This window comes from Eubalaena glacialis, chromosome 14 (assembly GCF_028564815.1).
Source record: "Eubalaena glacialis isolate mEubGla1 chromosome 14, mEubGla1.1.hap2.+ XY, whole genome shotgun sequence".
Classification (NCBI taxonomy): Eukaryota; Metazoa; Chordata; class Mammalia; order Artiodactyla; family Balaenidae; genus Eubalaena; species Eubalaena glacialis.
The window spans coordinates 62,798,376-62,821,702 of record NC_083729.1 but is presented as its reverse complement, the minus strand read 5'-3'; the positions used below and the strand labels follow the sequence as shown (position 1 = coordinate 62,821,702).

Here is a 23,327-nt window from a genome sequence, read left to right as displayed (position 1 = left end):
GGCTCTCCTCTGACTCAGGTGTGAGATGTTTTAGCAGATCTTAATCGGGCAAACCTTAATAGGCTTGCTTATGAATTTGCACTGGGGCTTCTGAACTAAGGAATCTTTGTAAAGCGATCTCTCTGAACCTTAAGTACCAGGCCCAAACACCCGCCATTTGGGGTAACTGTATTCACTAATTTTTATTTTCTCCATTACTTGAGCCCAGCTATCCTTGACTCTCCACGTCCATATAGTTAATTATCCACCATTGGTCACTCCCCACAAGAGTCTGTCTTAAGCCTTCAGGCATTCCTTTACCAATCTCTTCCTGATGTGAGGGAGACAGAAGAGAAGTGAGTCCTCAGGACCCTGGTCAGAAGCATAAGAGAAACAAATGTGACAGGTCTTACTATCATTCTTCTCTTGCAGCCTTTGAAGTTTACATTTTGCAAAAGGAGTTTTGGTCCTTAATAACTAAGCCAGTACTAAACCCAAACTGCATCAGCCTACCAAACAAACTGTTAAAGTGACTACCAGCTCGTACATTAAATCAAGCCTCTCCAATCAGATGCCCAATAGAAATTAATTTGTCATTCAAAATTATGTTTAGTCATCCTTGAATAACTAGTACAAAATGCGTATCCACACAGGTTTTTTTTTTTTTTTTTTTTCCTGCGATTCCTTAGAAAACTCTTACATTCCCTTCTGAGTATAATTGTTTTCTCCCCTACTCTTATTTTGCATATCACCCTTGAGCCCATGTTGTGTTTAGGTCCTAGTCACAGGACAAGATTCAATAAGGGATAGAGCAGGGCAGAGTGCTGCCCTTCTCTGGCAAGGGAGATACAATAGAAAGCATTCTGGAGAAGGCTGAGGGATCAAGGTTTCACAATTTCGCTTAGCACCCTTGCATTTATCAAGGAAATATGGTAAAAGTATAAAGACAGCTGGTGTATCAGTTCATAGATCAGTTTTTGCTCTTGATTTTCAGCTCACCCAGCTATCCAGCTGCAGACAGAAGGGGATTATTATAGTAGTGCCTCACGATGGTTCTGTGTTTTCTTGGATTTTTGAGCTATGCATTCTAGCAAGGACCAGAGTGCCCCATTTTCATTGCAAGTTGCCCAGTGTTATTAAAAGCTTTCACATGAAAGCTTTCCATATTCTTCAGTTTCTTTAAATTGAGCAATGGCAGGACAACCTAGTCCTCCAAAGCTTCACCCTCAATGGGAACTTGTTCCCAGGTGACTTAAGATAATACCTTAATTATGCGCTTGGCTGCCACATTCCACAGACTGTTGACTTCTCATCCTGGGAAATGAAAGGATGTCTTAATGCCCTTTTCCCTGCCATCACCTGCTAACGAGTTCCAAATATTCTACATTTTCTCTAAAGTCTTTGTTTGGCCAGCTCAATCCCTAATAATCTGTCTTAATTAAATTATGTTTATTTGCAAGAAACAAAAATTTATTCAAAACAGTTCAAGAAAAGAGGAGGGCTTATTTTGAATATATGGATTTCATAGGATCCAAGAAAAAGGTAAACAGCAGATCATGTCTGCACACTCCTGTCTCCTTAGCCTCTAGCACAGTGCCTGACATATGGTACTTGCTTAATAAATATTTGTTGAATGAATAAAAATGACTCAATTAGCAACTACCTAAGTTTCTGGATCTTTTTGGTCAGCTCTGAAGATGGAAGGGAGTAGAAGTAGGAAGTGGCTTGGGATGGAAGTCATGTGATATGAATAGCAAGACAACCAGGGATGTAGTTGGAATCCTAAGGAATACTCTCTTAGGAGGATGTACAATTGGCAACTTGAGTACACATATCCTACCACCAACTTCTATGGATTATCAAGCCATTCTTGCCACCAACAGTCAATTCTCAATATATCATCTGTATAATATGTAATAATTAAAATCAGAGGTAATAAAAACAGATTGACCTTTGAAACCAATCTGTTTCTATCATCTCTGATTTTTGTTATTATATATTTAGTAGTTTGGGCATACTTTATTCCTCTTCTTAACCTCAGTATCTTTATTTATAAAATGAAGTTACAATTATACTATCTCACAGACTTGTTGAGATGATTAAGTGAGTAACACATAACAAATGCTCAGTAACTGCTAGCTGCCATCCTCATTGTCAAGTGTCATTATCATCATCATCAGAAAGAGTACTAAGCTGGAAGGAAAGTTGTATTATAACCTCAGTTTTGCCACCAACTTGCTGTGTGATCTTGGGAATTCATTAAACCTGTTTGGGCTTTGGGCTTCTCATTTATAATATGGGAACACTTGGCTAGATGATTTCTGAGTTTCCATTTAGTTCTAAGACATTACAGTTTATCATGGGAGGGAAGATTGTGTGGATATTTTCATGTGTATGGAAAGTTATTTTAAGAATTAAATGAGATAATGCATATGAAATGCTTTATAGATCCTAATACACATATATTTGTAACCACTAGTAAATATTAAATATGTTTATTATAGTTTTAATTATAGTTATGTATGACAACATGTTCATCAGGGACTTAGAGTATATGGAAGCAGAAAGCAGGCTTTGAGTGATTGCCATCAGGGGCTCATAAATTTAATGACCATTGGAATAGGGTCAGTAATTTTTTTTCTCAAAGAAACTTTCTATATAACTGTTCTCAGAGTCTGCTTTCTGGTATTTACTTTTGGATAATATTAGTTTAGGAAGAAAGCAAGCTGTCTAGTGAAGACCTAAAGCACTACAGTATCCTGTAGAAATGTCAGGGTGGTTGTGGATAAGATCAGGGTTGCCATGATGAAATGTGTTACTTAAGCAGTCCTGAATTTCAGAAGAGTCTAAAGAGTATGAATACATTTCTTTTGGAAACTTCATTATTAGGACATGAGTACTAATATAGTACTGATATGACAGAGAGATTTTAAAGAAGACACGTGGGCTTTCTGTGAGATTTACTTCAATCTTAGAAATGTTAAATTGTTATAGCAACTGGTATCATTACATACTGTGGGATTCTTGTGAAAAGTTTTGAGTTTAAATACTTCCTTTCCCATTAAAGTATATATTTTATATTTTATCAGAACGACACTTTTCAAATTATACCTTAATTATCTTAATTGTACCTCTGCAAGTCTTAAAAAGAGAGCCATTTTAAGAATATAGGGTTTGAAGAGAGACAAATGGAAAAAGTTTGAGCCCAGTAAAATTTTAAAGCTCATCTCCCTAGGTTATATCAAAACAACAGATGCTTCCTTCGTTTGAGGATATGTAATGCCTGAAGATGCAAATTTCCTGTTGTAGACTACTGAAGGACATTTTGTGTGTTTCAGTATCATTGATTTCAGATCCCTTAGCTTCTATCCTCAGCCTCATCTTTCTGAATTATAATTTTAAAACAAGCTTTCCCGTTCTGCCTTCTTCCATCTGAGAAACATTAAGGTAAAAAGATTGATGATAGACTTCGAGTTTGTATGCAGAAAAATAAACTTGCTTCCTATAATTTGCAGTGTTCTGCACATGTGAAAATCTAAGGATAATTAGTTATGATTGCTTTAATGTGATGGAGACGATCACTTGTTCTATGAGACAAGCTCTATGGCTAATGAATTTTGTCTTTTGGTTGATTGACTGGTTAATGGAATCAGAAAAAAGATTTTTTGTTTCTTCTGTACAAAAATGCTTTCATTCTCTACTGGAAATAGATATAGGGATTTGGGTAGCCAGTCTTTGTTAGAGCACATCCTTCTTTATTTATTTTATCATTTGTTTTCCCCTTTTCTCAGTTATGTTCTGTATTCTTGTTTCTAATTCTCATTTTGATTCAATATTTGCAGTGAAACTTACAAATTTGCAAGGGAGAATCATTAAGTTGGCAATTATGTATGTATATATGTTATATATAGTTATAGTTATCAACATTTCATTCATTCTCTTCATTCCTTGTTTTCTCTGCAAGATCTGGAACACTGTAGATATTCTATACAAGAAACCAGATTTAAAACTCAAGTGCAGTGGGAATTTGTAGGATGAAAATAGAGGCCATAGTCTAGTACTTTCTGAGGCACACAGCTCTCAGTCAATCTATGCAAAAGCTTCCCCAGAAACTTATGGATTGTATGGCTTTGTCTCTCTCCCACTTCCCAGGCCCTTACCAGTTCTTTTTAAAAGCAGGATTGAGGGCTTCCCTAGTGGCGCAGTGGTTAAGAATCTGCCTGCCAATGCAGGGGACACAGGTTCGAGCCCTGCTCCAGGAAGATCCCACATGCCGTGGAGCAACTAAGCCCGTGCGCCACAGCTACTGAGCCTGCGCTCTAGAGCCCGCGAGCCACAACTACTGAAGCCCTCACGCCTAGAGCCCGTGCTCTGCAACAAGAGAAGCCACGACAATGAGAAGCCCACGCACCGCAACAAAGACCCAATACAGCCAAAAAAAAAACAAAAAACAAATAAATAAATTACTTAAAAAAAAAAAAAAAAAGCAGGATTGAGCTTGGATTCTCAGATCTAAAATGCTGTGGGAAGAGCACAAACTGCAGCTATCTTCCTTCTGTCAAAAATAGGCAGTACAAAGCCCTGCTTTGTTTGCTGTTGTCATGCTAGGTGCTATGCTAGGCGCTATGCTATTATGCTATGTTATTATGATGTGCCTTTCTTAGCCATGAAAAGCCCAAACAGAGGGCTTCCCTGCCATTTAAATGGCCATGTCACTTCTCTTTGACTGTGGATGATGGACCCTGTACCCTCTGGAAGGACTTTTCTCAGACATGGATCAGTGAGTAGTGCCCACTCAGCAGTTATTTTGGTTTATGAGCTGAAGTTCCTTGAATTCCAGGAGATAAGGCAGTCATTGTCTCTCTGAACCCATTGCCAGACACCCAGTCATTTGATAGTAGGTGCTGCCAACCTGAGCAGTGAAGGCAGGCAACCTGCTCTTCCTCACCATGGCCTAAGATGCCATCCTTGTCAAGCGAATGGAGATAGATCACGCTGCTCTAACCTTGTTATATATCACTGTCAAACCCTGCTATTGGCTTCCAGAGATTGGCCAACAGAGACAAAGTACTTTTTCTGGTAGCAAATGTTACCTTGGACTGTTTGTGAGGCATTTAAGTGATGAGGAAGTACAAAGGACCTGCTACGTGAAGAATCATAATACCCAGTTAAGCTTCTTTATCTGTGGCAAACCTCCCAATACCCTAAATTCTGTTTGGCTGTTTGGTAAATGCGGTACTTATCCCAGCTCTAAATAAGGACAGTGACTGATTCCTCTTAGAAACTGTTTAGATTTTTCTTCCTAGCTTTATTTCAAGGGATATTTTGGTGTGGGGGGGGGGTTGGAGGTGGTAGCAGGAAATTTAACTTAAACAGCTGGTAGTTTCCAAAAGTCCATTTTCCTGCTGTATAATTTTGAAAAGGAGAGGAACAGATTTTTTTTTTTAAGTGATATTCCAAACTTGGTGCTCCTTCCCTCTTTTCCTACATTTTCTATTTTAGCTGTTTCAGGTTTCATTCCTTATTTTTTCTCAACTTTGAGACCTTATACACTTTGGAAGTTTCAGGGACTAGAAAGATTAAGAAATGCCATTTCAAAGAAGAAAAAGTTTAAAAATATATTGTGGTTATTGCTGTTTTCCTATTACTTAACCCTGGTTCCAGACTTGGTAAAAAGACTTTTCCTAAAGTTAAAGGAGTATGTTATAACAATTTCATAATCTCCAAAGCCTTTTTACTATTCCTTTATTAGAAACTTTATAAAACAATTATTTAAAAATTTTCATTAATCCTCATGATTTGCTTGAAAACACCCAGAAGCATTTTCATGGAGAAATGAGCCCATTGAAACGATAGCTTGTCTTAATCATTGCAAACCAGAGACCTCGCCTCACCATTAGCACCAGAGCAGCGTATGGCCATCTCTTTCTGCTATATCAGCTAGCTACAAACATCACGTCAGCTGAAAATTATTTCTTTAGCACCGCTACCTCATTCCATCAAGCCATTTGCACCTCCCTTTTACTCACATAGGCTAAAATCCTAATGTTTGTAGTAAGCCAGACTCTCCCAGGAATATCTGATGCATTCACTGCTCTTGTCTCCAAGTGTTTACACTGGGACATTTTATACATCTTATATTTTCTTTGGCCCTCACTTCATGTCTTTGAGGCTGAGGCCAGTAAACTATTTATTTTAACTGGGCCATTTTATAGGGTGTAAACCAGGAAATCATATTAAATACCATGTCTATTTAAAAATTATTATAATAGTTGAAAGTTGACAGACTTCTACTCAGGCCTACAAGAAATTCCTGTAACATTCTAGCCATCTGCTGCCTTTAGGTGGAACAGTACCTTATACATCTCAAAAAACTGACTGAAGTCCTAATTTTTAGGAGACATTTTAAAAGAAATGAATTTCAGTCCTTTCCATTATTACCTGCTCTAGTATTTCAGCAGTTAACAGATTCTGATTTGAGTTCTGTTGTTTTAATTAAATCATCTATCTAGTCTACTTTTTGTATTACAAATTTTAGAAATTTATCCTTTCTCTCTTCCTCCCTTTTATGTGCGTGTGTGTGTGTGTGTGTGTACGAGAGAGAGAGAGAGAGAGAGAGAGAGAGAGAGAGAGAGAGAGAGAGAGAGACCACAAAATCCCCTTAGCATTCCCAATTTCATGTTTCTAAGATTGGAATTTAGAAAATGTGAGGAAAATATCATTGCCAACACTTGCATTTAGAAAAGCTGAAGTGTTCAGAAACTAGTGAGTCAATTTATAGAATTTTTAAAGTCTTACCTATAATGTTCTATAATGATGGTTGATCTATATTTTACTTCTATTTTCTACTCCTTTCCTGGGAGGAGAAGGTGGTGTATGGTGGTGTCTCTGGTGGGATAATGTACACTTGTATGGGTGAATTGAGGCCTATGTCTTTGTCTTTGCTTGATCACTAAGTAGCTGTGAATTTGGACAACACACTTAATCTCTTTCAAAATCTTTTTACTCATTTGTTATATGTGAGTGGTTTGGACTAGGGCATCTCATTGGACTACATGGCTAGGGATTAGCCATTCAAGTAGGATGAGGTAGGTTGGGAAGGGTGTTCTGACAAAGGCAAGTATTTGTATAAATTCTGGGAGGAAATAAAGAACATGGCATATTAGGGAACTAAAACTAGTTCATTATGACTAGAGCATAGGGTGAAATGAAGTGGGGTAGCCAGAAGGAAATGTGGAGATATAATCACTGTTAGTGGATCCAAAGCAGATTTTAGAGAGAGTACTTTTAATGGAAGTAGGGTGATAGACCAGATTGCTGAGAGTTGAGGAATGAATGGAAGATAAAGAAGCTGAATCAGTGCTTGTAAAAGACTCAGAAATTGACATGGAAAGAGAGGAAAGAAAAGCTTGTTTATTTAATTGCCTCTCTTAAGCCTAATAATTGGGACTGTTTAACTGTAAATAACACCAAATATTTTATATAATGTAACCAAGAATAGGAGAAAAATAACACTTTATTTTCTTTGTGGGTATCAGTAAAATTTGCCTGGTAATCTTTCTCTTCTTTTTGTCTTTCTCTGCCCTTTCTTCCTGAATGATGTGCCTTTCTGAAGAAATTCAAGACTCCTCAGTTTTTCACCACATCCCAGCAGTCACTTGGCTTAAGGCCTGCCCTTCCCCTCTGACTCACAGGAATCTCTTTGTCAGCTGTCTGCCTGTCAATGGATGGAAACAAGGTGTAGCATCAGCTCCTGCCCAGGCAATTAACCAGGGAAAAGGATGAGGTTCTGTACTCTCCTGTAGAAAAGCATTTTTGAGGGCTTTTAAACATTTTAAAGACAGGAGTGCTTTTAATACTTGAGATGCTCATTTATCTCCTATACTTCCTAGTAGTTAAGATATTCCTTTAAAAGCACCAGTTTATCATGGAAAGAAGTTGCTTAGGTACCTTAAGAAACAACTATTTTCATTTCCTTTTTCTCCAACTAACCTAAATTCTCTTAAAACACTAATCTCCCCCTCTCTTACCAGTGCCTAGGAGTTAAAAATGCCTAATGCTTCCTCTAGCATTCCTGTTGTGTCTGCAGTCAATTCCCTGATCTTGTAACTATCAGCTTAAGGTCTCAGGTTTCACTGACAGAGATTCTCTTTTTCTCCTTCTTTTGTTTCTGTTTGTTTTAGGGGAAAAAAAGAAAAGGGAAAACACACCCCAAACTGAGCTCTTAGTGGCAAAGTTTATATTCTCTAGTAAGATCGATCCTAAGTTTAGATCTTGACCTCTGAAAATAAATTCATTAGTCTGTGTAACCATAATGGCAGACCAGTATTTATATTCATATTGATCTTTCACAAACATTTAACATGGATGTGGATCATTGTTTTAATACTTTACATTATAATTCCATTGAGGGGGTGGAATTCCCAACTAATACTAGAATAAGTATATGAAGCAAAGCTAGAGAATATAGAAAATATCTTTCTCTGGGCAAGATGTACAGAACTTTTTATTTTGCCATATCAAAAATGATCTCTCATAATGAAGACTTGCTTTAGTGTAATATCTTTAAATTTTTTGATTCATTTAAGAAGTGACCATGTAGGCCAAAAAAAAGCATATTATTATTTTATTGTATCCAATTCCAGTAAATTTCACATTAATTATGCTGGGACACATCTGGCTATAACCTAGATATTAAAATGGACTCAATATCAAGTTGTAATGTGCTTGATCTGGATTGGACCTTGTGTTCCAGCAACAGTTTTCCAACACCAACTGGGTGTTCTACAATTTAATCCAGTTCTAACACTAACTACCTGGAGTTAGTGCAGGCTCCACAGGGTAAGGGGTCAGTCCAGCAAGACTGTCCCTCTTCAGGCATCAGCCACAAGTCACAGGTGACCTCAAGCCACTCGCACTTCTTCCTAGCTGACTACAGATTTGGGGCTCATCACATCCCCTTTCAGTTCAGTAATTCACTAGAAAAACTCACATAACTCACCAAAAATGCTGTACTCATGATTACAGTTTTATTATAAAGGCTGTAACTCAGCAACAACCAAATGGAAGAGATGCATAGGACAGGATCCTGGGGAGGAGGGGGGCAGAACAGAGTTTCCATGGCCTGTCCTTAAGGATTCCAGGCATGTCAACCTTCCAGCACATCAGCATGTTCACCCATCAGGAATTCCTGATCCACTGAGCTTCAGTGTCCAGAGTTTTTATATGGGGGTTTCTTTACATAGGCATGATTGAATAAATAATTGGCCACATGATTGAAATCAATCACCTTCCCCCTCCCCTCCCTGGGGATTGGGGGTGGGGCTGAAAGTTTCAAACCTCTAGTCACAGGCTTGGTCTTTCTGGCTTGTCCAGCCCCTCCCTTAAAACTACCTAAGGGCCCACAGGAGTCATGTCAGCATAAACTTAGGTATGGTCAAAAGGAGCTCATTGTGAATTGCTCAGGAACTTTCCTATTGCTCAGGACCTTTCAAGGGTATTTGAAATACCCTTGAAATAATAGACAGATTTAGAGGGATTAGGTTCTATCTAGTTCACTGAGTTACCTTTTTTGCTTTTTAATTTTTTCTTCTGTAAAAGTCCATAGCTCCTCTATGTCAGGAGCTGGGACCAAAGACCAGATATATTCCTTGTTATGTAATAGACCTCAAGAGTATATTTGATTCAGTCGCATAGCTTTAAGCAAGTGAAATATTCTTAATTTCATTTTACAGAGGAGACATCTGGCACTAAAAACTTATATGATTGGCACAAGGTCACATAAGTAAATTCTAAAAAGGATTGGAATCCCAGTTGCCTTAGCTTATGATATATCCATTTTCTGTGGACATCCATCAGCTTAGACTATGAGACTCAGTTTTCCTGGCAAATTGTGAGACTATCCATGAAATGTATACCAAAGAAGCATTAACTATCTGCTTTCAGTTTAGAAAGAATCATAATTGACTTTTAAAAAAATCTAGCTCTTTTAGCTTGGGAAACATCCTATGTGGAACCTACCTTAATCATTTCTCTTTCAGTATTTTTCATAGCTTTGTGTGACATACCTCCCCCCTGTTCAAGAGCACTGACAGTGTCTTGATACTTTTCCTTTTAATGAGTCAGCATTTGTTTTGTATTGTATACTTACAAAACATTTTGCAGTTATAGATCAGGATTGCTACTGGTATCACTTGCTGGGGAAATTGAGAGCCAGAGAGCTTTGTCCAGAAACATATGCTGCTCAACTATTATTATTTTTTAAAAATTATGCCCGAATCATTCCAAAAATGATTTGAGACCAGTTTCAGTAGGAAGTTGAAAAAAATAATAAATTAGATATAAGAAAAGAAAATGGGATGAAGAGAAGAAAGGTAAGAATACTAGCATAAGAATTAATAGAGAGGTAATATAAAAATTTATTGACAGGCACAGTGAAGAGCATATAAAGTATATAGCTCTCTCAGAGGTTGACCTATTTTTAAAATATGGGCTGAATAGAAGACATTGTGTGGTATCAGGAACATTTGCTTCAATCCTAATTTCATAGCCAATGTAAAAATGGAATTCATATTGTTATGAATTGGGGGAGTGCTCTTTCCTTGTCATTTCAAAGTCTGAAATCATTCTTTTCACATTTCGTTTTAGTTTTCATTCTTTACAGTCAACATCATCTAAAGCTGTGCTGTCCAGTACTATAGTTACCAGCCACAAGTGGCTGTTAGAGCATTTGACATGCAGCTCAGAAATGAGTTGTGCTCTAAGTGTAAAATACATCCTGGATTTTGAAAAAAACCTCATGAAAAATTTTTAAAATACTAATTTTATGTTGAAATTAATATATTTTAGGTATATTGGGTAAAACAAGATATACTATTATTAATTTTAAAATTAATTTTTGTTTTCTTAACCTGTCTACTAAAAATTCTAAAATTACACATGCAGCTCACACTTCTATTTGGACAGTGCTTTTCTAGAGAATTGATTTTCACTGTTATGTTAAATGCCCTACCGAATCCTTCTCAATGTAAAATTTCAGATAGCTTAGCTCTGAGTCTATGTTCATACAGCAGAATAATCAGTGCTGAACAAACACATGGATAAGATTAAGTCCTTGAAAGCAGAGTAAAAATATCAAGGATACAAAGTTACTACTTCAGAACACAAGTCTTTCTCATCTCTCGGGAAACCCACGCCTTTCATGGCAGATCCTCAGTTTTCTTAGAGATGCACAGAAGCACTGCTGATTGCTAATTGGGAGAGGCTTCTTTTCACTATAGTTTTAAAAGATCTATTATGAAATTGACCCTTATTTTGCAAAATTGCAAAGCATTTGGGAACTTCAGAGGAACATTGTGGCTTTACACAGATCTATATATTTTTATGATTTTATTCTCTAACTAAATGAAAAAGACATAGATACACACATATATACATATGTGTGTGTGTGTGTATATATATATATATATATATGGAACATGTAGAGTGAATATTTGCTTTTAGACATTCTAGATCAGGGATGCATATTGAAATAATAGAAAGACAGATTTAGAGGGATTAGGTTCTATCTGGTTCACTGACTTACCTTTTTTGCTTTTTAATTTTTTCTTGTGTAAAAGTCCTCAGTAATTACAAATGCTCCTTTCAGCTTTAGGATTCTAGGTTGTAAACGCAAGTCCTAGGACATCTTGTGCTATGTTTTTGGTGATTATTTGTGGAATATTAAGGGAAAGTCCAATGCCATGTGGCATGACATTGTTCTGCCACTTGTTATGGTCTTGGCTTTCCTTAACCTTCTTCCTCTGCAATGCAAAAGATACTCTGTTTAATTTGGTGAATACAGCTAAAGTATTCTTATCCACCATTTAAAATATTATTTCCTTAAACAAAGAACAGTACCCAGTGGCCTCCTGGACTCCATGACATGGTAGGAATTTATGTCATCTCCTTCTTTTAAACCTCGAATAAAATTGTTTTCTAATTTGCTTTGCTAGATTCAACCAATTAATTTCATTAAACTGTTTACAGATTTTTCTTATATGTTAGATACGTTAGGCAAGGCATAGAAATCAGCTTCTCCAATTTTCTAGGTTTATTCCACATAAGACAGCTACTCTCTCCAGGGGAATGTATATTGTCATTGACACCAGTCACTGCCAGTACCTGAACCCTCATTTCCTCTCAGTGGTACAGTACAAGGGACAGCCAGATGGAGACTGATTGGCTTATTTACTCAGCATCATCATGAAAGTTCTTCATGCTTGTGGCCATTTCGTAGCTTATAGGGGATTAATCCCTTACTAATTAAAAAGCTATGTCTATCTGTCCTAGTTTTCAGTTGTCTTTTAGAGCAAAAGGAGTTAGGAGAATTAAACTTTGAAAACAATTTATAAATCTGTTTAGAGTACTGGTTTGGCATTTGCTATCAGACTTTGTTATTATCAGTTTTAATCATATTTCTCACACGGAAACTCAGAATAGGTTAGTTAGACTGTACTTTTCTCTGCCCTTCTTGAGGTAGGAGATGTAGTGAGTTACCTATTTAAAATATGTAAAAACAAAGAAAAGTTTACATCACAGAATTATACCCTAGATAATTAAAGGTAACTATTTTTTATGATCACGTGTTCATACAAGTACACTTATACAAGTATAGTCAGCTGAATCTCCAAGGAACTTTTCTCTCCCACCAGTCCTCCCTCCCTTTTTCTGTCTCCTTGATAGCTCTCTCCTTAGTACTTACTTCCTTATGTTCTGGCTGACCTTTCTCTGACCAGCAGGGCCTCGAGTGGAGTCACTGTGGAGTCCATCGACTCTTCTCCGTAATTAGCTTAGTGGAGCCACTGTGAAGTGATGCAAGAAGGTTTTAGCTTCCCCAGAGGCACACTTTGTAGTCTAGCATATTCCTTATCTGTTGCTCCAGGGACCCAGATACCAGGAAACCATTATATTAATACAGCAACAGCAGCTCTTATTTTTTTAATCCCACAAAAACCACATGTGACCTGACATGATCTTAAGATATAAACAAGTACCCAACATACTTTGGGCTCCAGAGTACTGACTTTTCTTTCTTACCTGACATTTTGGCCAAAAACCAAATCCTTAATCCATTCAGTGAAGGCTGGTGATGCTATCTTGTCCACTGTCTGACCTGGAACTTCACTGGGCGCAATAGTATATGATACTAACCAGGAACCTCTGGTTAAAATTTTGCCCACTACCTTTTCAACTTTCTCTTATTTGAGCAAATTAGCTTTTCCTCTAAGAATTGCTATTTTACCTATTTCCCAGATATTGTACTAGCTTTGATTTCCTGAAATAAATTTTACCTTGCTCATCTCCTTTGAAAATTATTCTTGTTCTATGGACAATTTGCAAAGATTCAGAAGAATTACTTTTATATTCTGTTTCCCACAGCTCGCTTTTGATAAATTCTCAAATGTCCTGTCTAGATATACAGATTACAGACTCAGGCAGTCATTTTTTTTTTTGAGAGTTATGTTTTATTTGGTGACCTTACTGAGAACTAAAGTCCGGGAGACACCTCTCAGATAGAACTGTTCCAAAGAGGTAAAGGGAGGAGTCAGGGTATATAGGAGTTTTTGCTGGAAACAAACAAACAAACATGGAGTCAAACATCAATAGATTATAGCTAATCACAAAAAGCAGACATCTCAAATTAATGATTTTAGTGCTTGTCTATGTATGGAAAGATGCAAGAGTCTGGACTCATAGAAATTATTCCTTTGATGTGCATCTTAACTATCTAGGGCCAGTATCCTGTTTTTCTTCATCCTGAAATCTCTTTAAGGCACACTGTCTAGGGTGGATGCAATGGTTGGGGGCTTGATGGGGGGTAACATTCATTGTTTACCAGAATGGCAGGCAACATTCTTCTTTACTGAAATAGCAGGCAACGTTTTTTTACCACAACAGTGTTAAAACTTAAAAGTCCTGTATCCTGGGAACCCTACATGCAAGTAGGGGCAAAAAAAAAAAAAAAAAGAGTGAGACGAACGCATAAGTCAAGCTTTTCCAGGTCCTCACCAGCCAACTTCACCTATAACCTTTTATTTTTTTAATTAACTTATTTTTTTAACATCTTTATTGGAGTATAATTGCTTTACAATGGTGTGTTAGTTGCTGCTGTATAACAAAGTGAATCAGCTATATGTATACATATATCCCCATATCCCTTCCTTCTTGCATCTCCCTCCCACCCTCCCTATCCCACCCCTCTAGGTGGTCACAAAGCACTGAGCTGATCTCCCTGTGCTATGCGGCTGCTTCCCACTAGCTATCTATTTTACGTTTGGTAGTGTATATATGTCCACGCCACTCTCTCACTTCGTCCCAGCTTACCCTTCCCCCTCCCTATAACCTTTTAACCTTTCTGAGTTTCATTCACTTCCCTCTTCTCTCTCAAGGCCTTGAACTCTGAAAAACTAGAGTACTTTTCTCTGGCTGTAAGGCAGTCATTTTGATTCCTCAAAGCCCCTTCTAACTCTGACTCTCCCGTTTTATTCTAATTAGGGTTCTCTGCTCTTTATAAAATTTATATTTTGTTTTCCTCAGCCAAATATGAATGTACCAGATAATTTTTAAGTTGATTTAAACATTTTTTTCCTCCCCCCATCTAAGCGGCAGTTAATTTTAAGACCAGCCTTCAAGCAGCGTAGAAAGCATTTTGAAATTAGTGGAATCCCTCCTTTTTCTACTTTGGCAATTTTATTTCATTATAATATGAAGATTATTAGAAATGTAAAACTATAGGATACTTTTGAGAAATTAATATTGCTTTAAAAACAATTGCCACACCTCATCGATTTAAGTGTGTATGAGAGTGTGAAGGAATGTTGGATATTTGTTAAGTGAGGGGTTTTTTCTTTCCCTCTTTATACCTTTATACCTCTTATTTTCTTTCCCTCTTTATACCTTCACTTAACAATATGCCTTCTTTCCTATAACTTTGTACACCTCCTTTTAATTTTTTTAAAATGAAAATTTATCTCATTAAAAGATTTTTCACATTTGCACGTTGGATCTTGGAGGCAGGCCCCGATCCCAGCTTCAACTCTTGTCCATACTGTGATTGGACGAGGGCAGGGAAGGGCTGCTGGGGAGAGCCGAGCGCTCTGAAGGATGGCTGGGTGCTGGTCAGGGGCTCCACTAACCTGAGCAAGTTTTCCAAGAGGAAGCTCTCTTGCCAGCCTCACTGGAACCTTGATTCAGTCCCCACATAACATAAGATAGTCAAAGGTAGGATTTGGTTCTGTGTTAAGTGGAGGGCCACTCTGCCGAACTCCAGCCTTTGGAAACTTTGGCACTGGCTTCAGCCACTTAGAGACTGAAAACATACCACAGACCTTGGAATCCAGAGACAAGTCCAGAAAGGGACTTTTTCACTGTGCCCCATATATCCATTGGTTCCACTTGGCCACTAGTAGAGACATGTACTCCTTTTTATGATGTCAAAAGAAGGAAAGTTTTTATTCATGATTCTAAAGAAAACTTCTGTGTGTACATATAATCAGTTTGTATATGTGTCAGCAGACTTGGGGCTCCTTGTCCCCCTCCCATGTGTAGTTTTCCTTCTCTCTATCAAGCAGCCTCTTATGACATGGGTGTGCAGATCAATCCCAGTTGCCTATAATTCTAAATCTTGAACAAGTTATATCTCTTTTTACTAGAGAAAATAGCACTAAATAATTTTGAGGGGTGTGTGTGTGTCTGTGTGCTTCTATTTCCTTTTCTCTGATTATAAAAGTGGTCTCATTTTTAAAGTTTATAAAATGTAAAGAATAATAAAATCCCTTGTAATCTTCCTCTCTCTAACAGCCTCAGTTAACATTATGAAATAAATGCTTACTGTCGTGTTTTCTATTCATATTGTATTTTACATAGTTGACGTCAGACTAAATACAAACTTTAAAAAAATATTCACACTTTCTTACGCTATTAACATTTTTCATATATGGAAAAAGTTGACTCTAGAAGAACAGTCATGTTTTAAAGGAAATAATTGAATCACAAAATTATGGGAGATCTATTTCATGCATTTATTGATTTCTCAAATAATACCAGTGAAAATTACTGTGCTGTGGCTAATACACTAGTAATTAGTCATATCAGCTTCCTTTAGGTGAAGCACTTAAATATTTGCCTATAAATTTTCAATACCAACTCACTAACTCATAACTGAATAGTAGCTGAATTTCTTCTACTGTTTTGTCCTGGATATAGAATAGTGTCTCTTGACGTTTGTTTGGTCACCAACCCTCTGAGAAGTCAATAAAAGATATGAACCTTCTTCACAGAGAAATACATATTCCCACAAAAAACTAATTGTAATGATAATCAATGATGATATGCCAGGCACTCTGCCAACTGCTTTACATAGTTGTTTCACTTAATCCTCGTAGCAGCACTATAAGGAATATGCTGTTACCCTTATTTTTGAGATGAAGACATTGAAGCTTTAAGGAGATTAAGTAGTTTGCACATGGCCTTAGAGCTAGTAACGGGAGCTCAAACTGATTTTTATGACCCAAAGCCCATCTCCTCAATCATTGGGCATCCAATTTTAGGGAGCTCGTAAATTCCTAAAGCCTACTTATTGATACTCAGGTTAAAGGCGCCCTACTATTGCAATCCAAAGATTTTCACTGGCAGTAAAGAATATGTGTAATTAGTTAATCTTGTTATTTCTATAAATTAATATATAAGTATTTGTTGGACATCTACTGTTTTTAATACTTGCTACGTTCTGTGATATGGTCCTTATCCCTAAGGACTTTACTGCCTACGTGGGAAGACAAGAATTACGTATATAAAACAATGAGAAAAAAAATGTAAATATGAAGTTGAATATATAGTAATTAAACATTTCCATAAGCTATACCCCAAAATTAATCTCTTTACTCTGTCACACATGATGTAATTTTCATTCCCTGATTTATAAAAGGAAAATCAAATCTAAAAGGCCACCATGTCCTCTGGGATCCTGGAAGATTCAGTGTGTCATAAAATGAGATATATAAAGTACAGCTCTGACTAAATGTGTATCACATCCAGATTCCTGAGTGGTTTCATCAGCATCATGTCAACCCCAGGGGGCATGCCCAATAAGGAGATTCAAGAATGTGTAGCCACCTCTCAAGCATTCAAACCATGTATCATAGGGCAATCCTGTTGAACTGAACATGTGTAGGGCAGCAGAACACCGTGATAGTTGCTACATCTTGACTCAAGTAGGGTTCCTACTGACAGAGAGGACTTCAGATGATGCAGCATAGCTGTTATGTCATACGGGAGCAACAGTGATAATCTACCAACCTTGGATGAAATTCCCAGGCATGGGAAGCTTATTTAAGCTGACCATCTGACAATCAAGACTCAAAAAGAGTGGCTGTGGCTATAATTCAAAGGACTGCTTTCTACAGGAGCATAGTATGGGAAAGTTGTACTAGTAATTGAGCAGTGGCCATATACAAGGTTATCACAGATAATGGCTATTGTAGGATATGAAGGATGGATTCTGTCAAGCTTTTATTAACATGGCTCTGATCATGTATTTGTATAGTCTTAGAACTTTACTCTTTTAAAACTTTAATCATTTGGGCTATACATATGATAGAATTCATTTATAAATGGCATATAAATTTTCTTTCCAAAGTAAATAGAAACTTAATGTGCTAATCATTCTATATAGTTTATCTCCTTCCATTTGAGTCATTTTTATTTAAAATCTCTAGAATAAGAATATTTTGTGTTACAGTTGTACAACACTTTGTGCTCTATACAATTCGTTTCATAACTTGTTTTAAATTTCATTTCACATAATGTTTTTGTGTTCCCTGCAACTTACCTTGTTAACATTATTTTTTAAGGTAGGTCAAGGATTTTATGAAAACCTAGTAGACATTTCCTAGATGGAAAATATTTTTAAAGAACAGAAATTCCTGTCATTGTTCATAAATCATCATTTGAATCTATGCAGCTACTAGTTGTTTGAAGTAATTTTCCAGACATATATGCAGATATCTTGATGGATTTTATTTAATTTCAAAAGAATAATATGATACCAACTTTCTATAATTTCTTAAATTCATTCCTGAAGAAAAATATAATTGAAAGGAAAACATTCCTTTTAATATTTGCTTTGAGCAGATACTTGAGTTGTTTTTGAGGTAAATAGTAGATTGATGTTAAATGTTTATCATGCTTTGGCTTCACAGAGAGAATTCAAGGCATAGTTAGTAACTGTCCAACTTTTGAATTTGCTCTGTATGTATGTGTGTGCGTGTGTGTGTTTTGTGTGTATGTAGGGGCTTAAACAAGACCTTTTGATTGCATAATAAGCAGGGCTTAGGGACAATAAAATTTGACATTCTTAACAGTTACTAGTACTTGTCCCTATAGCCCTGTGCAGTTATCTTCTTATTAACAATGTAGAAGCCAGAGTCATAAACTGAGCATGTACCCAAGGCGCTACTGTAAATTGCAAATAGCATTCATGTGGTCTCTTCGACCTAAGACTAAATTCGGGTAGAGGGAAGAGAAAAAAGAATTTTTGAGAGTGGAATAGAAGTAGAAGTCAAGAACAAAGAATACACTAGAAGGATGGACATGTACAAATGTTTCCTAAGTTTTTGCAGTGAGATTTATTTAGATGGGTCTTTTCATATCTGCAATACTCTTTTACTGAAGAGCCAAGCGCTACATTGGGGCAGCCTCTGCTGCTGGTGTGTGTGTCTGTGTAAGTGTGTGTCTGTGTGTGTGTTGGCGATAATGCACTCATGAGATAATACAAATAATCAGTGAGGGAATAATTAATGATGTGGCAGGGAATATTTTTTGATAAATGCTTGGGGAATGAGGTGACAGGCGTGAAATTAGAAAATTCCTTCAGCGATCTAAAATATAAATAGCTTTCGGAACTGAAAAGAGTTTCACAGCCGAAGATTTTATTGTGTTGAGAGGAAAAACTTTTTTCTCTCCCCCACTCCCTCCTCCTTTGCAAGTTGTTTGTCCATTCACAAAACAAATACTCTGAAGCCCAGCGCGGCTCATGGGAATAAATTTCAGGTCGAATTAGTACAGTTTCCTTGCTGTCAGGATGCTGGAATTAATGGTGTTTTGATGACACGAATTTTGAAGGGCAAACAAAGAAGCTGAAGGGAGAGAGACATGACTCCTTAGAAGCTTGGTCCTCCTCTCCCCCAGCCTCTCTTGTCTTCCCTGTCATCCGTCTGCCAATCTCCCTGTCCATGGTTAGTTAAAGGCGCTTTTTATCCTCTTTTCTTTCCCACAGAGTTTGCCAGATCCGGCCCGGTGCCTGGGTTCCAGGAGGACACGCTGCAGTTGGCCTTCATCGACTTGAGACAAGTAAGTCTTTGTGTTTTTGTTTTTTGTTTTTCTTTTAAGATGTGTGACTGAAGACCATCAGGTCTTAAGGAAAAGGGGAGGGGAGGGGGATTGGCGTTGGCGATTCACACTGGAGACCTAAGGGTTTTTCCCTGTGTTTGAGGCCACCTCTTTTATTTAGCTATCTGGGATCCTTAGCTATGGTGGAGTTAAAGGTTTTGTGGGTGGAAGGGAAGGCAGGAGGTGGGAGGAGGGACCCAGAATGTAGAGGGACTCAAGTGACCCTCAAGTGATGTGACCCATTGTGCTATAGTTGGCTTCTGCAGACACAGCAAAAAGATAGCTCAGCAAACCAATGCTAAGCAGGTGCACTGATGCAGAGACTGCCTGCCCAGAGGACTTTTGTTTGCAGATAATGAGGGCAGTAGCATTTAAGAAAAATGAAATATTTTACATTCTGGATTGTTGGTTTGGTTTGTTGACTTTTTTCTGTTGCCTTAAGTCTTCCCATCCCCTCCTTTGTAGAATGCGGTCAGCCATGAGTGACTAAGTGGTCATTTTAGATAATTAGCAAAGGCCCTGACCAGTCATGCTAACCTGACAGGCAACCCTACTAAAGTAATGTGATGAAAGCTGGTACTTAGGTATACCTGAGCTTTGCAAGCCCATTAGATAGAAAGAGTCGTGCTATAGAGCTGTTGCTTGCAGATTGAAAAGGGTGGGTTGGTAGGCCTTGGTGGATGGGGTATAGAGGAGCAGTATGGGCGGGGGCCGAAAGAGGGAGAGAGTTAACTGGGCTCTGTCATCTCTTCACTCTGAAGATGGATGGGGTTGGATAGAAAGTGTGAATGAAGTAAGAATCAATGACGGATGCTTCTCTCCTATTAAAACAATCTTTTTTTTTTTGTCTGTTTTTTAAAAGGGGGCTGGCTTTGTTTCTCCTGCCATAATGATGCAGTGCCTCTTGTTTTCAGAGCTGACAAAGTTTGCATTCTGAGAACTTTTAGATGCCCAGGGTATTTCTTAAAGCTGTAGGACCCCTTGTATTGGTAGTCTCCTTACCACTGTGACTCGATTCATGCTAGAACAGCTTTTAACCCATAATGGATGGCCTGAGCTACCCCTGAATCCTTGTGGATGGGTGGTGTAATCTGTCATCTGATGACAATTCTGGAAAGCCCTGTTAAACAGAAAACAGAAAATTGTGTCTCTATAGACCCGCCAAAGTTTGAGGATTCAGGCCGCGTCCCAGAAACGTGTGTCAACTTAATATTTAGGAGTTGAGGTGGGGGTTCTCTTACACATAAAGGCTTTCCCAGCATGGTCCCAAATGCAGCTGAGTATCTCTTTCCACACTTAACACCTTCCACCTGTGGATTCAGCAACTCAACCGAGATGTTCAGGTTTTAACCCCTTGGCTGATGTAAACCTGAAAGATTGGGATTTTGCTTTATGGTTTTGTGGAGTGGTATCTGCTTGACTTTCCCAGCACTGTTTCTTCTCAGAGACTTCTGAGCCAATTGGCATTTCTTGGAAAGCAGAAATTGAATTTCATTGGGAAAACACATCCAAGGAAAAATTTTTCCCTTCTCACTCTTCATGGAAAGGAAGTGTGGTCATTCTCTCGAGTTTGTGGTTTTGGTCCCTATGGAAAGCAACTAGTGTTCACAGAAAATGTTAACTAAGGGAGTAAGTTAGAAAACACAGCCGAAATAAGGTGGATCTGAGCTGGGGATGAATGCTCAAGTACTTGTGAGCTCCCAGTGAGCACTGTTGCTTATGCTTAAGTTCCTATTTTCTGTTACATTTTTGTTCTCAGAGTTCCTATTATGAAGTTTTAGTAGTAGAAACCAAAACTCCAAAATTTCACTGAATCATGAAAGAATATGCTTCTTCCTATTGAATCTATCACTTAATTTCTATTTATGTCTGTCTCTATTAAAGCAGCTTAAATTTTTCTTAGATCATTTGAAAAACTTGCCTGGCTCATTATTAGCAGGCCTCAGGTAGGTTGAATCAGCGTGACAAAAATGATCTTTCCACATCCCGTGCTGAAAATATTTATCTCTTTGCAGTTCATCTTAGTCATTCTCATAACTTAAAGTGACCATCATTTTTAAAGTGAGCGGCTTATGAACTATAAGAGATGTGCCGATTATAATAGAAAGTCTGGAAGTGTGGTTTCAAAGGAGATATCTTGACCTCAAATGAGACATGATTAGGTGTCCTTGAGTATGTGTCCTTTTGCCTCTACTCTTTGGAATCCTAAAATAGAGTTATGGAATTTGGGGGCTGGGTGCTAATCTTAAAAATCATGTAGTATAACCTTGGGCTTGATACTTGGAATCCCTGTACAGCACCCTAGACTGTGCTTGAATATTCTCCTTGAAGAGAACTTGCTTCCCCCAAAGCAGCAGGGTCCACCTCAAGACAATCTGATTATAAACAAGGTATTTCTTAAGTTGGCTAAAATATGTCTCACTTAACTTTGACCCTTTCACTCTTTGTATTTTTATTAATGCACTCCAATTTGGGGGACAGCCTTTCTATCCTGATTTATTGAGTTTCCATCTGCTAGTAATTGAATCTTTTTCACATGTAGCATTGTTACTCATGCCATATCTAGTCTTTATGTGGTTGATTTTATACACCACAATTGAAGACTTCACTCTCTTTGGTCTGCATTTTCCTTCTAGACATTCTATTAACAAACCAGATTTTAATCATTCTTATTTATTTAGCCTGTCTAAACCTTTTAAGGTCCTGACTCAGTTATCCACCTTACTACCTGATTTAACCATTATGCCCTTTATAAGTCAAAGATAACAATATCAATCAGGAATGGCCGAAGTTAAAGGAAGAAGTTAAAGTTAAGGCAAGTTATAGGATACATACACTCACCCATGCAAAAAGGGGATTTGTCCCCAGTTCAGTGCAGCAAGGATATTCTTTTACTGTCATTGAGTGTATTTTCTTCACTCGTTTATGAATATATTCATTCTGATCATGCTTTCATGTTCTTTTGCTTTACAGTGTTTCAGGCTCTATCAATTGAATGATAATTTTTAAAATATTCAAAACATGGAATATTTGATGAACTCATCTCTGTATAGACTATAATAGCAGAGTGTCATTTAAAAGCCATAGAATTTTATTAGGAAGCAAATTAGATGTGGATAGCAAAACTATTCATCCTTTCTGAGCCATCCTGTCTATTCTAATTTTTCTACTTCTTAAGGAAAAAAGTGAAATGACATTTTGAATACACAGGCTTTCATGATATTTTACACTTTTATAGCACGTCAAAGTTAAAGTATATTTACCTACATACCTCATTTGTCAGGTTTCTGGGTTTAGAAAGCCAGCTGTTAATGTGAATTAGTGCAAATCAAAATCTTCTTCTCTGCCACTTTATAATTTCTATATTCCCAAGCTCATAAAAGTATGATTGCAGTACAACTTCACATTCATGTATCAAATATATGTGCATATTTCTATGAAAATCCAAATCTGGGTCAATGCTAAATCTTGAGAAGGACAACTTAAAGGCTCACTTATTAACTATCTTGAAGTAGCATTTATATTCCAAGTACTAATAATTGCTGGCCCTTAATGGTTCATAATTGAGAATAACAACACAAGGCCAATAGTAGATCCTCAGTAGTTATTTGATTCTTAAGCAGTACTATGGTTTGTATTTTCTTCTATTGTTAAACATTAAGTAAATTATGCTGATGAACACCAGAATTTGAACTTCAGATGATTTTCGTTTCAGTTTATCAAACTCTGAGTGCCTACTGTGAACAAAGCACAACTTAGGTGTTGTGGGAATATACAAATGAATACAATACAGTCTCTGCCCTCCAGTAACAAAGAGGTGAACAGCAAATACTTGATTCTATTATAAGGCACACTATGATTAAGTATTTCATTGGAAAGCTAAAAAATTGTGTATGTTTCAACTATTTCAACAGCTTTTG

At 37.3% G+C, this 23,327-nt stretch overlaps 1 protein-coding gene across 4 annotated transcripts in view; it reads left to right on the top strand.

The window, feature by feature from the left end:
* EXOC6B (exocyst complex component 6B) overlaps positions 1-23,327 on the top strand; it is a 732,384-nt gene that overhangs the window by 535,629 nt on the left and 173,428 nt on the right. For all 4 annotated transcript variants that reach the window (XM_061168666.1, XM_061168665.1, XM_061168667.1 and 1 more), the window contains one exon: positions 19,295-19,368. In XM_061168666.1, the coding sequence (XP_061024649.1) occupies positions 19,295-19,368 (74 nt within the window). The remainder of the gene's footprint in view (positions 1-19,294; positions 19,369-23,327) is intronic.